General features: G+C 39.3%; 1 protein-coding gene across 6 annotated transcripts in view; it reads right to left on the reverse strand.

Annotated features, from left to right (window-relative positions):
* Nucleotides 1-225: 225 nt before the first annotated feature.
* The window catches only part of ELMO1 (engulfment and cell motility 1), a 320073-nt gene continuing 303165 nt past the window's right edge, over nt 226-17133 (reverse strand). For 5 of the 6 annotated variants that reach the window (XM_035319246.1, XM_035319251.1, XM_035319250.1 and 2 more), the window contains 4 exons: nt 15675-15782; nt 11601-11683; nt 6174-6251; nt 228-1578 (listed from right to left, as the gene is read on the reverse strand). In XM_035319246.1, the coding sequence (XP_035175137.1) occupies nt 1378-1578; nt 6174-6251; nt 11601-11683; nt 15675-15782 (470 nt within the window). In that variant the 3' untranslated portion in view covers nt 228-1377. Of the gene's footprint in view, nt 1579-6173; nt 6252-11600; nt 11684-15674; nt 15783-17133 lie in introns of all 6 variants that reach the window. The other variant, XM_035319248.1, reaches the window with a different exon arrangement.

Consider the following 17133-nt stretch of genomic DNA (forward strand, 5'->3'; position numbering starts at 1 on the left):
TTTCAGATTTCTGAAAGGCTCCTTGTTACAGGAAGGCTTGTGTACCTATGGCAAGTGGAGATACTGGACTCACCTTATCCTTGTCACCACAAATGAATAATTAAATTAAATCAGATGCAGATGAGAAAGATTCAGCCTTTCTCTCTCCTCTTTGGAACAAACACTTGAGAATTGCTAGCAACCATAAAGAATAAAAGACAACTTCAGAAGAAAAACAATGTTCCAAGAATCATCACAACTCAGATTTTTATTCAACAGCAAAGTTGAAGGGAATATTGCTTTCTCCCTCCAGGGCAAATGTTCCAAATGGAAATTAAGTAAAAATATTGCCCCCCGAAAGTACTCACAATGGAATTAGTTTTCTTTAAATATATTTGTTTGGCAAAATAAAATAAAAAAATTAGAACCCGTACAAAAAAAAAATCCCTTGATCACTTGCAAATTCTTAACACTGTAGCAATGACAACAATGTAAACCTGAATGTTTGGCAGTTATAATTAATTTGTGGAAATTACTATTGAACTTTGGACCAAGAAAATAAAAATCACTTTGAATAGCAACAAGCCAATTTTAGAGGCAATTGAGGCTTAGGGAATGCTACAGGGACAGGACACAACAGTGGCTTCATACACAGTTTGTACTAGTGATCTGCTAGTTTAGGGCTATTTAAGAGCTGGGAGGAAAAGAAGTTAAAAGCTGTTGCAGCATTGCAGCATATGGTACAGCAAAAACCTGCAGACTTTCCATTGTGGGAGCCAATCAGTTGGGTGAAGGCTGGTGACGAGAACTGAGATGACATTGGAAAGAATAATGACAGTGACGAATGGCGTGAGTACTGGGAAGCAGTTAACATTTTTTTGTCATTGCATTGGATTCAGTTGTGAGCAGACTCTTGGGAGTGCCTGGGGAAATCTTCTGCTTACAGTAGCTGCTTCTGCTCCCTACCTCCCTCCTCTTTCCAGTTAAAGCCTCTGCCCTGCCAAGTGGGTGTCACAGGCATGCAGTTTGATAACATCATCCTTTAGTTAAGAATGTCTATTCCAGTATTAAAAATGTAAAAAAAAGTCCTTGGGAGGGTGCTTCTCAGTGGCAGTCTTTGCCTTAAGCAAGGCCAATGGCCTGCAATTAAAAGTTAATAAAAGCAATGTGGATTTGGATGAGCAATGGGGAAGATGGGAATGGGGAAGGATGGGATGCAGGGAACAGGGAGGAATGCAAGTGTTTCTACACTCCTCCCCAAAGCCAAAATCCAAGGTGCACAACCGGCTTCTCTTTTTTTCTCACAAACTCTTCTTCTTATATATATATATATATATTTATATATATATATCTCCAGTTATAATACTTCCAGTTTTGAAGCAAGTTTCAATGGCAGCCTCAGTTACAGTCATAAACAAAGTCATAGTTGCTGGGTTCCTTTGGGATAGGTGGGGGAGCATCTGGGATCTGTATGTTTTCCAAGTCAAGGAGGCGTAGCTTTATCTCCATGCTGAGCAGCGTGTCTAAGTCGTTCCGTGTTAGATCACTCAACATATCCTTCCCAAGGAGGGCATTCAGCCCATCGGTCCATACACAATACTGCACAGGGAAATGATAAAAATTATCATTAATAGACTTTCTGCACACAAATTGTTTGTCTGGCTTGGTCTTCCACAGTTACTGCTCCCTCAGGGATGTACAAGGAGACCTAAAATGAGGTTGATTCGTTCTGCCAGCTTGTATCATGAAGAAGGCATGTTCCACTGATGTGCTCAGAAAATAGAAAAACTCCCTTAAACTGAGAAGAAATGAGACCATGTAGGTGGTTGGACAGTTAGGTATCTCCTCCAAGCTTCTTGTTCTCAACAGTTATGGGAGAAAGAATAATACCTAACCTAGGACACTGAACATCTGGAGATGCCTCCTTCTCCCGGTCTTTCTCTTTCCCCAGTACTTAGAAGAGAGCCTGATTATCCTACACCAAACTTTTAATTCCAAAACAGCTAAGGTAGGTGAGGTGAATACCAGCTAAAACTCACCTTTACTCCTTCTGCAAGAAATCCTCTACCAACTATCTAATTTACAGCAAAACAAGACATAATAATGTGGTATCAACTGACATGTATGGGAATAGGCTCCCATTGACATACCCATGCCTACTTTACCACTATTTTACATAGCACACAGTAACATATTGCAAAAACTGCAGTCAGTCAATGCTGTGTCCTTCACGAAAATTAAATGCCAAGCTACCTGCTGTAATTCCAAATGCTGCAAATGCTGAACTGGCCTCTAAAATCCTTTCTCTTTGTTGTTAACTTTTTCCTAATAGGAGATGCTATCTTTCTCAATGACTAACAGCTTGAGATAAACATGGCTGAATATTTTAAATATGCAACAAAATAGTTGGAGATTGGTGATCTACTGTCAACTTAAATCAAACAAGTCCCTTTCATTTATTACTATAAGCCTACTGTTTATGCAACTATGAACAGAAGTACTCAAATGCTACCATCTAAAATAAAGATTGCAATCATGAACTTGTGTCCTAGTTTGCAGGAGAAAATTAAATCAACTGTAACTACATTTTTGTCTTACAAATACTTCTGCTAGATTTGATGCCAAAAATAAAGGATTTTAAATTTAGCTGACCATTTACTACATGATATCGCCAAGTTTAAAGATAGTCACAGTTGACTTCATCATAGAGCAGAACTGAAGATTATTTTTAAGACAGAGAGAAAACCCCCTCTTGGGGTATGTCTTCATCTAGAAAAAGGGCATGCATTTAAAATAGGATAGTTACACACTTCAACATCCAAAGTGAAATCTGACCCATTTAAGTCAATAATGAAACAGGAGCAGAGCTAGGATTTCACCCAGGGTGTTGGAAAGCCATGCTGCAGCTTTAGTATGAGATTAGCTATCTAGAAAAGACTTGATGGTTCAGGCTGTCCTGCTCACAGTACTAAGGAAGCGATTACCTCGCCTATTCTAGGCCCTCAAAGTATGTCACTGAAGACTTTTAAAGTATGCAGCTTTTGTGGAGTGTATGCAGAATATCATGAAAAGAGCTATCCTAGAAATGTAATTATTTTAAAACATACTACTTTTATTTATTTTATTTATTACTATCAACTTAAAATCTTTATTTGGGAAAGTTTCCCCAGCATTCATTTTAAGAAAAGGAACAGAAAGGCAAAAGGCTCTGCTCAGGTTACAGAAGTGCAGTGCATCCATTCAACAGATGCAGCACCTGATGTAAATCATCCATCACCTGCTCAGTGAGTATGGCCAGCACTTTCTCCAGGGAGGAATTGTAGTGAGCCAGAAAGCAGAACTATGTAGTTCTTTCCTCTTCCAGATATAACTCATTCAGGCCCACAGAAACCAAATTCTGGCCACAATTCAGATGAGTGCAGTGGCCTGGAAAAGGGGCTTCCTCTTTAATCTCCATGTTGGCAAGTGCATCTAATTAAACTCCTGCACATTTTGAGCAGAGAAATCCTAATGAGATGGTGGAAAAAACAGAGGCACTCATTCAGAAGTTTTTTTTTTTTTCTTTTTAATATGCAAAACAGACTAAGAGCCACTGAAAAATTACTTTACTACAGATTCATTTTCATAAAATTCCAATGAAACCTAATTATAGCCTCCCTCATCAGTTTCTCTGTCAAAAATCAAGGATAAGATTAATCCACCTTTTTGCTGTGTAGTTGAAAACAGCTATTAGTATTCAAATGAAAAACAAATACGATGGAGTGATCTCACAGTGCTGAATTCTCTGGCTAGCAGTAAGCTCCAGATGGCTAAGGGTATTGCCAAATTTAAGTGTGCAAGAATGAGGTCCAAATCTCAATTACATTGGTTCTGTAATGAGATTTTATTAAAGAAATATCTTGGGAGTCAAGCAGCAGAACCAGACAATCAGAGAAGTTGTGCAGGCTCCACTCTTGAAGGTTTTCCAGATCCATCTGGATACAGCCCCAAGCAACCTGATCTGAGCTCACTGCTGACCAAGAGCAAGAGGTCGAACAAGGGACCTCCCAAGGTCTCTTACAATCTGAATTATCCTATGATTCTAGTTCAATTTTTGTTTTTAGGTCACACTCTATTCCGAATTCAAATCTCTCTACAACCACAAGGACTGCAGAAGTATTTGAAAAAAAATCACCCTGTAATTCTGACCTTACAGATTTTGCGTACTAACATAATGCACTAATATTTCTGGCACTTCATGAAAAGCTACCCAAATCATGAGATGTCACCTATCAAATCTCTCAAGTTGACAACATGGCTAAACCAGCACTTTTATCAACAAGCATCTCAGTCACTTTGATGAAGAGTCATGAGCTTCAGAACAACTTATTTGCTTTTCCTCATGGGTGCTCGCTCTGTATACTTGTAATTTTTATATTAATTGCACCTCACTCCTCTATAGGCCATGAAAAAATACAGGGGAAGGGAGATGCTCTTTGGGAAATATTCACTTGGGAACTGTGAAGTAGCAGCAGAGATTACTGCGTTTAGCCCCTTTTTTGAGCATATTCATCTTGTTTCAAAGAAGCTGCACATGATCAAAAAGAAAAATAAAGATAATAGGCGTGTTATCATAATCACTAGCAAGGGGTTAGCATAACTCACAATGCTACTGCCCATCAGTAGGATGCAGAACAGTTTTTGAACATTTAGAGCATTAAAATACCCTTGAAACCTTAAGCTATATTTGCCAGAGAAGTAGCTGAAAAATGTGTTGATTTTCATGACCAACGGCTCTTACGAGCTGAAATAGACTAGAATTTAATTTCTGGAGAATTTATATCAGAAAGCCTCTAACATACATCCAGTTTAAAAGATGAAGCTGATCGTGTTTGGCTTAGCGTGACAGCTCTAATGGTGCATTATGCCTGGATCCTACTGCTTGTTTCTCTTGGATGAAAATTTACCAGCAAATCTTTCTCTGGAATGAACATACTTGAAAACGACACTCAAATATTAATACCCAGGAAAATCCAAATGAGCATAACCTCATTTCTTCTCCTAAAATTAACTTTTATTTGAAGGTTTTTATCCAGAATTGCAAATGTTGAAGCTGTGTAACTACATATACTTCACTTGTAATGCAATTTCATGCACTTTAATAACACTACAGTATAATGAAGTTAAATGCAGTCTTCTGTTTCATCATCTCAAGGCAGTGTCCTGAACTGAGACCAAATGTGACACCATAAAATAAGTGTGCAGATGAAAAACTAACTCCTGTGACTTTACAGACAAGAAGGGAAAACTTTACTTCTTCTTTACTTTTTTAATATAGGGTACTCTGCTAAATCTTTATTTGGAAATTCCAAGTTCTTGGAGTGAATCACTTGTGATGATTCCACATAATTAGATTCCACATAATTAGTTTCATCATCTTCCAAAAGGCAATGATGTTGTCTATTTTGTTTTGTTATCAAGTAAGAGAAAGGAGCAGGGGGGAAGACTGCCATTGTGCCTTGCTATTTGTATTTACACTGCCTTTATGCGAGACTGATTGCATCAACCTATGGAGATGGAGAAAGGACATTCTGTGATCACCTGTCATAAATGGTCTTAAGCAGCATGAAATGAAGAAAATGGGGATATGCTGTTCTGGAGAACACAAATCATTGGCTGAAATTGAGACCAAGGTATGGTATAACTTCCCCTGCTTATTGGCACGATCAAGATGAGCTGAGGACAGCAGTGATTCATGAACAGCTTGCCTGTGCATATTATTGGTGTTGAAATAAAGTTCACCAAAGTGAACACACAGCAAAATACTCCAGTGTCTAAAGCAGACCAGACAAAGAGAAATCTTTATTACACCAGGAAATGATGAGCAAGGTCTGTGTAAATGTGAGGTCTGCGCCCAAGATCTTTTTTTTTCCAATCAGGGTATGCATTTCAGTAGGGCTTAGAAATACTGTCCTGGAATTCAGATCCCACGGTGCTCTATGGCATTCAAATAGAAAACATGTAGCTCACAATATGCATGAAAATTGCAGGTCTTGCTCATATACTAATCCCTGTGCTTTCAGGTTGTTTTCAGGTTCAGATTGTCCTGTACTCTGTGACAGGATGACCATTCTTATGTTCTTTAAAAGCTGGCTGCTACCACAAGGGAACTAAGAAGGCTTCAAAGAAGTTTCTGTACCCTGAACTTGACTTACCTCATGCTTGTCTGGAGCAATGAAATTCAACTGGCCACTTGAGTCATACAATATAGAGAATGCAAGCTCTAGCACTTCCTGGAATAAGACAAAGAAACATATGTTAATGCACCATGAGAAGCACTCAGGCATTGAGATCTTTCGTTCTTTACTACCCCTTGTTCCCCAAAACAAGTGATAAAATAGGTTATGATACTCCCCTTGCCTGGCCAAAGGTGCAGGAGTACCAGACCACTGCACAAGAAGCCCAACACAGATGCTTCAGGTGAAGCTAACTCAGCTCGCTTAGTGCTGACTCAGTTGGTCACAGATGACTTTGAGTTCAGATTTGAGCTAGGTAATGGTGAGGACTAAAATCAATATAACCCATAATAATACACATGCAACAAACTCTCTGTGAAGGCCCATGGTTTCTTCAATTTGCATGGATTGATTTGCAAACTAGGAAAGTTCTGTAGGTTTGATTCCCTATGTCAAAAATCTTTTCAGGACAGTTAATCTTCTGATATATACTGATGGTTTTGTTCACTGCTGGAAATCTGTGAAATTATTCATTCACAGAAGATTTCTGTCATTTTGTCTTTACCTGAATGAGAATCAGCAGACTCAAACTGAACAATCTGGCTTACTTGGTTGTGAAGACCAAAATTAATCTTGGGAGAGGAAAAATCATCATTTTTCTCCTCAACACTAAAGATGGAATTTTAAAGGTTGCCAAAGTAAATTCATCAAGCATGGGTCTTCCCTAAAAGGCACCTGGAGCTAGGTTTCTATGGGGAAACACAACCAATTTCAATAAATAACGAACTTTCACTGTCCAGCAGTAAGCACATAATGTTATAATGGTTACTGCACACATCACTACAAGCGCTACTACAAGAATTTCACAACCTGTAAGCTAGCTGATACAGAAATAATTACTTTGTGGGGAAAAAAAATGGCTCCAGCAGGAGAATGCTGACTGAACTACTTTGATCTGTATCATAAGTCCCATTCCTTATGCCTCTTGGTTTCCTGCACCTCACATTATCAATACTGGTCACCTTCGCTGACTCTCAGCTGACAACAGGCCCTGCATGCCAGCAGCAACAAGAGCATTGCTTTTAAATTTATTACACCTAGTTTTAAAACAGAAGATTTGACTTCAGGAACTGCAGCATATGTGTTGGTCTGGATTCCTAACCTGATCTTGTGATTCAAAACTGGCACAGATTCTTGGATTTCAGTAAGGGTTACTTCATTTTTGAACCTTTTTGATTCATTTTTGAATCATTTTTGATTAAGAACAGAATCTGAATCATAAAAACTTGTAATCCTTAGGGATAATCTTGGCTGATCAGAGATCAGGATCTCATGGGAAATGCTGCTGGTTTCCTTGAATTTAGTTATTAGGTCCAATTTGCTGTATTGCCAAGCCACAGGAGACAAGTCTATGCCCAAGGAAGCTGCAGCTACTAATAATACCATTGGTGCTTTAAGCAAACAAATTGCTCATTGTTCACATATCCTTCTGGAGTTTTAGGCATGTCTCTCAGCCACACCTTATTAAGAGTGATATCCCTTATTATACAAATAAATTTACCTCTGCCTACACAAACCCGGCATTTTCTCCTCACAGAGTGTTATAAATTACTGACATCAGAACATGCCAAGTCATGCAACTGAGGTTGTGAAAATGAAATACATCATTGCAAAAAGGGCTTTTACTACTCTACTATGAAATTCCTGAATTTCATGAAGGTCAACAATCCTACAGGCCTGGCCTCTGAATATTTGTCCTTTGAGGAATTTCAAAGGACTAAAGATCTTTTTCTTAAAGAAAGGAAAAAAAGAGAAAATTCCTGCCTGAAAGAGGAACATCTCAGGGACACAGGTTTGGTCACTCCTAGTCAAGTACACATAAAGGCCTACACTGAAGGCGCCAAGCTTCCTTTTATGCGGAAAGTGGAAGTTTGGCAGCCCTGGCTCCAGTTCAGCTTCTTTGTCGGCTGCTATTGGGACTTAAAGGCTCAGGAATTGCAGCTTCCAGGCTCCAGCATGTCTATCATCTCATCATGAAGGGAAATGGAAGCCTAAGGAGCTGGAGTTGCCAATTGGTCCTCCACACTGACATTGGTCTCAGTAGTTGAGCTGGCTGACCTGTGGCTGACCACCCACATGGTTTTGTTATGTTCTCATCAACGACAGGTAAGGATTTTGAGGAATGAGCAGTTCCTAAAGGAAAACTGTTCAGTCTCCATTAGCCATCTCTTCTGTTTTCTGTCCTACTTGTCAATTTTTCTCAAAGTCATTTTCCACTACAGCCTTTTACACCAGATCTAGATCTCTTGGTCTCTGGTCTTCCTCCCCTATCATTTCTTCCTTCCAGGAGAATCAGTTCCTTCTTTCTTTGTTTTGCTTTACTTCTCCCCACATCAACCTGACAAACTCACTCCCTTGACACTTCTAACTCCTTCCACCCTTGCACATTTCAGACATCTGTCCTTCCCTAGATGCTTGCAAGGGGAAATGGCACTGGGACCCACAATGTGCCTCTCTTTTGAGGTACATTGCTGAAAACAGGAAAAAAAGAGGCTGCACCTGGTTGCTGGACATTTCGGTTCCACAGGGAATTGAATTTCAATTGGTTTCAATTCCACAGGGAAAGTTACTGCAGGTGGTATGAGGGCAAACATGCTCTTCCACTCCCAAAACTTCTCCCTCTCTCCTTCAGTCTCTCATATAGACCATTAGGAGACATACTATTTATGATAAACTACCTTAAGTCTCTATAGCTGAGTGATCCCATGCAACTGTAATGACCTCAGTACCTCTCCCTACTCTGTTGTCAACAGCCTCAGCCAATGTCTTTTTCCAAAGGCTGAGATAACAGCCACGTTAAGTTTACTTGCCAGAGTCTGAAGAACCTCTTCAGAGAATTACATATACATGCAGTGGCAGGGCACTTGTTCAACCAACATGAAATAAAAGGGAAGCTGCAAAGGAACAGGGAAGTGAGCAGAATCAGTTCTGCTGAATAAAAAGGCATCAAGTCTGAAGCCTGCTGCATCAGCAAATAAAGGTTGAAAGAAGAATATGTACAAATACACAGCAATGTTTTATCCAAATTCTTCTCTCAAGCTTTGCTTTGAATGCTGTGAAATCTAGTATATTTCATGTCCTTGAAATTCATTAATATTACTCAAGAGTCAGGAAAGAGGACTTCAAATTTAAGAACACAAGATGAACAATGGTGGACTCAGGTCTGGTCCTATCATGTTGTTCCAGCTTCATAAGCATGCAAATTCCAACTCAGTTTAACTCTTATTTATTTCTAAATGATCCCACTGGAAGAATAATAGCCATGTGCCAGCAAATGATGAGATTCTGAAGCCTTTGTTATGAACATTCTGCCAGTTCCAGCTATATTCAGAGCAGTGGCATTCTGCCATTGTATTTTCTTTTCAGCCAACAAATAAACATGAAGGTGGTCAATATATGTATATATATGTACACGTTATACATACATACACACACACAGAAAGCACCAAACAAAAAGACCCCTCAAAAAATATATCACCAAATGTGAAATTCCAAGAAGGGAAAGGTTTCATGCACCAAAATCAGCCAAATTGCATTCTGTGCTTTTTACTTTTCATCTCACTGTCCACATTAACTTGGTAGTCAGCAAACAATGATGCGTTATTCCTATGATGCTGGTTAAATTGTTGCAATATTGTACAACAGCTGTGGATGCAGATGTGCTACCTATTAGCTCCTGATCTTCCCATCCCCAGCCAGGAGTTTACACCAGTCCAAAGCTATTTTACCCAAGGAAACGGGACAATGCTGACAGCTGAGGACAAAATGATCTGCAGCTCTGCTATTTAGCATTAAATACTATCTAGACATTACTGCTCCATAAAGATGACACATTTCCATCACTAACACCCACTGCTTTCGTTGCTCCTGTCTTACCTCTTTGTGAGGACATATGAGAGTTAAGACAAGGAAGCACTAAAAATACTTTATATGCATCATATAAATGCCCCAGCAAAATGCTGTTGATGGTTCATCTGTAACTTGAGATATGAGTGGTATGCAATCTATTGTGCATGTGTATTAGTGCTCTGATTCCAAAAATTAACAAGGAAAGATACTCCTGGGACTTTTTTCCTCACTTGGCTTGACTTTTTAAGATTTCTGACCGTGTAAAGTTAATGCTGAAAAGAGATGACAGTATCCTGATAGATTTAAAGCATCTTTGCCTGTTTCTTATACATGAACAATTGAGATGCTCTGTATATCTCCCTCCAGCCATAGTTAAGGCAAGAAAAGTCAGCAATGAAGCCGCAACAGTTGTGTGACATAGTTTTGACAGTGTCCTTTCATTTTCTATAGCTCCTCTCAGAATTGTTTTCTCCAGATTTTATTTGAATACTAGGTGCATGAATTTTGTTTTCAAAGTCTTGAAGCAGGAACTCTTAACTTCAGAATTTTGTCCACCAAAATATCTTTCTAGTTGGACCCCAAACTCCTCAATTTCAGGTAACTAGAAAATGACTCAAATCCTCTGATCCATTTCACAGAGCTCAGGGTGTGGTTCTAGGTCAGACTGAACATCATTAGGATATCATTCTTACTTGTAAGGTCAGACAGCACAACCCAATGGAAATTTCATTAATATATATCATACGATATGGTATGAATACCTTCACCATTAAATAAGTGAGACTTTGCTAGTAATTCAATTTCTTCTTGCTGTGGTGGCAATTGTTACTAACAAAAACATGCAAAATTCTGGCAGTGTACAACTTAATTCTTAGCTTAAGCTCAATCTGAAATTCTGAAAGGTAGCATAAATCTAGTTGTAGCTGATCATGTCTCCTACTTTTTTTTTTTTTTTTTCCAAATGCACTGCTAAACACATCTTTATTCACCTCATTAACTGCCTGGCATCAATGTACATTCTTTTGTTGGCAGTAATTTTTCTACCTGAATGGATTTGAAGTTATCAACAGCTGGACATTAATTGCAATTTTGGCATGTGCCTGTGTTCACTGTATGTCAGCTCACTGGGGAATACAGCTGGAACAAGCTAGTTATTTATCAGAGACAACATAAGAGTAGGTACCAACAGTCACTGCTGCTCTGCTCTATAGCAGCAGTCAAAATCGTTTGACTTTAGAGGTAGAAGGCATCACTATTAAAGACTATCCTAATGCGCTCTGGGTATATAACAATGCACATCTGTCATGAAATCTGAGTAAAGGACAGTGGGCTGTCCTAATAATTTAACTCAGATGGGCTGAGGTGAAAACAAAGTGTGTGTGTATATACAGAAAGGTGGCAGGCTGGAATGAAAAATATTTGTATTAGTTTAGGGAAGGTCAATTTGACAAGCTTTGTATTCCAGGGTATGCATTTTTAAGAGTTTGAGGAACATACCTTGTTTTGTTTAAGAGCTCCTTTCTCCTTCATGTGAGGGCAGTCTTTCCCAGTCACAACAGCTTTTATATCTGCTACTGGCACTGTATTAAAAAATCCAAAAGCAATGACAAAAAAAAAAAAAAAAAAAAAAAAAGCATAAACAGAAAATGAGTTATAACCAAGATGTGTAAAATCTACAGAATCTAAAAAGAGGCAAGACCAGGGCGTTAAAACTGTATACCAACACACACACCACCATTTCCAGTCTGTTCTAGGAAATAAATATGTAAGAACAACTAGAACAGGCATCAGTGCTTGCTGACAAGATTTCAAGCATCAGAACAAAATTTCAAGCATCAAGCATTTTGCCTGGCAGAGAAGGACCTGGGAGTACTGGTTGATAGTAGGCTGAATATGAGCCAGCAGTGTGCTCAGGTGGCCAAGAAGGCCAGCAGCATCCTGGCTTGTATAAGAAGCAGTGTGGCCAGCAGGACTAGGGAAGTGATTGTCCCCCTGTACTCAGCTCTGGTGAAGTCGCACCTTGAGTACTGTGTTCAGTTTTGGGCCCCTCACTACAGGAAGGACATCAAGGTGCTCGAGTGAGTCCAGAGAAGGGCAATGAAGCTGGTGAACAGCTTCATTGGGTCTGGAGAACAAGTCTTATGAGGAGCAGCTGAGGGAGCTGTTCAGTCTGGAAAAGAAGAGGCTCAGGGGCGACCTTATTGCTCTCTATAGGTACCTTAAAGGAGGCTGTAGCGAGGTGGGGGTTGGTCTGTTCTCCCACATGCCTGGTGACAGGATGAGGGGGAATGGGCTAAAGTTGTGCCAGGGGAGGTTTAGGTTGGATATTAGGAAGAACTTCTTTACTGAGGGGGTTGTTAGTCACTGGAATAGGCTGCCCAGGGAAGTGGTGGAGTCACCATCCCTGGAGGTCTTTAAAAGACGTTTAGATGTAGAGCTTAGGGATATGGTTTAGTGGAGGACTTGTTACTGTTAGGTCAGAGGTTGGACTCGGTGATCTGGGAGGTCTCTTCCAACCTGGATGATTCTGTGATAAAAAGCTGATATTTTCTTGCCTGTTGAGATTACCTTGGGAAAAAGCTTTTCATATAGACATATACCTACATCTTGATAGTTTTTATGTGTCCTCAGTGTACTTGTGTACCTAGACAGCACGCACTGATCATTCTCTTACTTAATGTAATATGCCTGCCCTCTTTTTGCTCTTCCCCAGACATCTGGAGAGAGCATCCTGGGCATATTGGACCCTTGATCTTACTTGACACTGCTGTCCTTCTGTTAATGCCTCTAAGTTTTTCAAATATATATATATTTTTTTTCTTACTGCCATCAGCATTTTAGTCACTTCTAGTACTAACAGGAATGAGGACTACCAAGGCTTATAATGACCCATTTCCAATTGCTTTAAGAAGAAAAATTATCAGAAATCATTAAAAAAAAAAAAAAGTTATAAAAAGTTTTGGAAGCTGCTGTTACTCAGACTCTCTCAGAGTAAACCTCATGAGGTCATTAAAACATCAAGACAAATTTCTCTAAGCTTCAAGTGGAAGTCAATTTTCCAATTGTAATTATATTACAGATAATCTATACAATCCACAATATAATACTGTCATCAAGAGACAAAGTATCTACAATCTATAAATTATCTATAAATTATTCATTATCATTGCAACTTCAAGAAAGCATCATCTATATAGATGAAAGCCTGAGACTTCAAATGGTACCAGAAGATGACTACAAGATCCTGGAGGGTGTAAGCACAGGTTCAGTGTGCTCACAATGGATAGAGCCCTGAAAAAGAGGGTAGCTGCTTTCTGTTCCAGCTGGAACAGTTTCTTTAACTGTGCCAACCTGAAGAAAGAAATGACATTCACAGAAGTAAAAAAGTCTAAAAAATTAAAATAAAATAAAAAACAACAACAAGAACAACAAAAACATACACACATACAAAAAAAAAAAACTACACAAGCAAACAAAACAAAACAAAACAAAAAAGAGAAAAAACAAAAACCAACCAACCAAACAACAAACCAGCCACCATTTATTTTTGGAAATAGACACTAGTTATTCAGGCTGGGCAAGGAGCACACAAAATGTCCTATGCTACTTCTCTGAGCCCTCCAGTTTCTTACACAGCTATTTTCTTTCATCTGTTGACCTGTTCACAAGTGCTGACAATCTTAACAATCAGCAAAAGTGAGAAGAGTGAGACGATCTAAAGGCACATCCTTCCCCAGAGATGGAAACCACATTTGGTACATGGAGAACATTAAACATCATATTCAGACCATAATAGCTCAAAATTCAGTGTATATCCAAAGAACACCTAAGTATTTTTTGAAAATATTCTGTAAAATTCCAAAGTCAGTTTGGCCTGACTTGTTTAAAATAGTGCCACATTATAATCTCACATCTTGTAATATTCTCAACTCTGTTTCATTAAACTCTAATGTGGGGCACAGTATGGTAAATCTTACATCTTTCACAGCCTGAAAACTCTGAGAAATTTAAGAAATAACCGTATCTTCCTCAAACTGCATTAGGATCTGCACTGCCAGCAGGCATACACAGGGAGCACATGGGTCTGACCCACTTGTTCCTAAAGCAGGATCCTGCTGTCCCAATGGGATTGTGACATTCCCAGGTAGTCTCAAGAGCATGTGGGAAATGCAAATGCAAAGTGAAGCCTGCAGTCTCGGTTGGGGTTTTGAGCATGGAAATATGCTCAAAGCAACCAAATCTGGGAACTGCTGGTCCAGGAACTGTGCCTGCAATTCAAGCATGACCTTCATTCTTTTTCTGCCATTCTCATACTACTATAACTTTCAAGGGCAATTCCTCTAAGCCTTATCCAGTAAAATAGTGCCTTCCAGCGCCAATGCAGCAATTTGAGAACCTGTCCTACATTCTGCCAAGACTGCATTAAAAGCCTGAAACATCCTGGAGGAAGGTACTAAAAACAAGTGAATGTGACCGTGAACTGTCAGGGCTCCAGCATTAGACAGGTTCTTCCTTCCCTCACAGTCTATGTCTGGGAGCACTTAGAAATTTTAAAAGGTGCTGCCTGCAGATAGGTTGGGGGACTAGAGAAGAGAAACAATTCTTTGTTTTACACAAACGTTTTATACAGAAAAGTTTACATCACTGATTTTCTCCTTTCTCACTTTGCAGGCTGGAGAAACTTCTGTCATCTGAAAAATTATTCTTCCTGTTATTTCATGAAAGAAATGGAACCACCAACTTGAATACTTGTACAAGTGTGTCTGATTTGATAATGCTGAGAATGACATTTATTACTAATGGCAGTTCAGAAAAGAACAAAAAGAAATGATTCCTTATTCAATGCTTTATTTCTTGATGTCATTTTCTGGTGATGGAACCACACTGGTCATTGTCTCAGGCATAAAAAAAAAAAAAAAAAAAAACTTTCCTGGGACTGCAGGTTGAACCTCTACAAGTCATGTTGAAGGACTAAGGATAACTTTTCATGAGAGCATGATTTTCTGAAGGGCTCCAAAATGACTTTGGTCCCTACAAAATATCCCAAGAAATCTCATGGTAGGAGCTGTCACAAAGGCATGTCCCCTCCCAACAAAGTAACTGTGAGGTCCTATCAACACCACTCTAAGCAACGTGTTAGTCTTTAAGTCCACTTGTCATGATAATGAAAAAGACCTCTGCTTGCCGTGGATTTCTCCTCTGGTCACTAGATTGTTTGCAGCAGAAGAAACAGCTGTCTCCATGGACAGGAAGCACTTCTAAATATGCCAAAGTATTTTAATGCGACATCTGCAGTTAGATGAGGAATGAAAGTAAACTGTGTTCCTCCCCATGAAATGCACAACATTTCCAAACTGAATGAAATTATAAGCTCATTGGGAAGCTGAGCTCAGTCCTCATACACGCTTGCCAAAACCAGGACAGCAGTGTTTGAATGCATGAGTAAATGTCCTCTGCTATCTACCTTCATGAACAGAGCTGTTGCTAACATCCTGTATTAAGAAAAACCCACTACCAGTTATAAAGAGCTTGAAAGAAGCAAAAGTAGCACAATCCTTGTGCATGACTTACATTTATCTTGCAAGGAATCATGAGGGACTTCTCCCTGGGGACTTTCTTCCAAGTCTCCGTAGTGCAACACCTTATGATTTGGCGAAAGTCGACAATACCAAAATTTGTCTGTTAAAATAAAGGCATTAAAAAAGGTCACTGACATGTCTTCATTAGCATTATCAACTGGATACTCAAATGAGGCAGGGGAAGACTGTCAAGACTGTCCTTTTTTTTTTTTTTTTTTTTTTTTTTTAAGAAATATTTGTTATGTATGGAAAGTAGGGCAGGGACTTTGCCCAGTAATTTCACTTGCTTTAACATAGCTGGCATTCATTTACCATTTCTGTCTTGATTTTGCCACTGGTTCCAAGGACAAATACTAGCAAGAAGCAGCTGACTTAGTTTGACATGATATTATGTTACCCATTATATTAGGTAAGGAACCACTGCATTAAGCAGCTAAATTTAACACATCCATAAAAGGTTCATTATTTTGAATAGATCACAATGTTAAGCTGTCAAAAATAGTCTTGTTACAGCCAAGCTATAAATCTCCAGAAGCCTGGAGCAAGGTGAGACGTTAAAGTGCCGGGGGGAGGCAGGGGGCTTCTCTGCCTCTGTGCTCCTCTAACTGCTGTGATTTGATGCTGTGTCAAGCACCAGCTGAAGGGAGGGTTTAGGGGAAATGCTAGCACTGACAAAGCCCCATGATGCTGCTCTCGCCAGGAGCAGATGAAGCCACAGCTGGGATAAAACACTGGAGGAGCTGTACAGTCACCAGAGCCAGACTGGGTGTTAGCAAAGCAAGGACTTCTTCGCTCCTTCAGTAAAATCTTCACAGATCCTACTTCTTTTTAAAGGACCCTGTGAAGTCCCCTAGCCAGCCATTTAAAATACAATGCAATATAACACAGTGAAAGGCAATTCAGCTTGAATTGAAAGTGGGCTTCCATACAGCTTTTTAGAAGATTTTGTCAAAATGCAAAAATGTTTGGAGAAAATAAACCACATATTTCAAACCACTTAGTGAGTGTGCAGCCCCTTCTTCTGAAAAGTTTCAAAAGACCTTACCAACCACTGGCAAAAGGTCAACACAGTGATGGGGAAGATTCTGTTTACTTGCTTCAAAGACATACACACTACTAAAAGGTGTGTGGGTAGGAGAGCCTGAGATGATGATTCTGTGATGCATACAAAAAGAGCTGCTGAAATATAAGCATTCCAGGACCATAAGCAGTACGTACCATATTGCACAGTATGGGGTCAAGAGGAAGGCCCCACTTACAAAGCATTTGTAGGGATTTGAAACAAGAGCAAGCAGGAACATTCATTCAGTAGATTGTCATCTGAAGAACACACACAAAAGCAATATGTCGGGCAGCTTGTACATCATTAGGATGTGTGTGAAACTTTTCTAGATTCAGAAATTTTACAGAGAACTCTACCAGAAGCATTTCAAAACCTGATGCTTAAAAAA

The sequence above is a fragment of the Oxyura jamaicensis genome, chromosome 2 (genome assembly GCF_011077185.1).
Source record: "Oxyura jamaicensis isolate SHBP4307 breed ruddy duck chromosome 2, BPBGC_Ojam_1.0, whole genome shotgun sequence".
Classification (NCBI taxonomy): Eukaryota; Metazoa; Chordata; class Aves; order Anseriformes; family Anatidae; genus Oxyura; species Oxyura jamaicensis.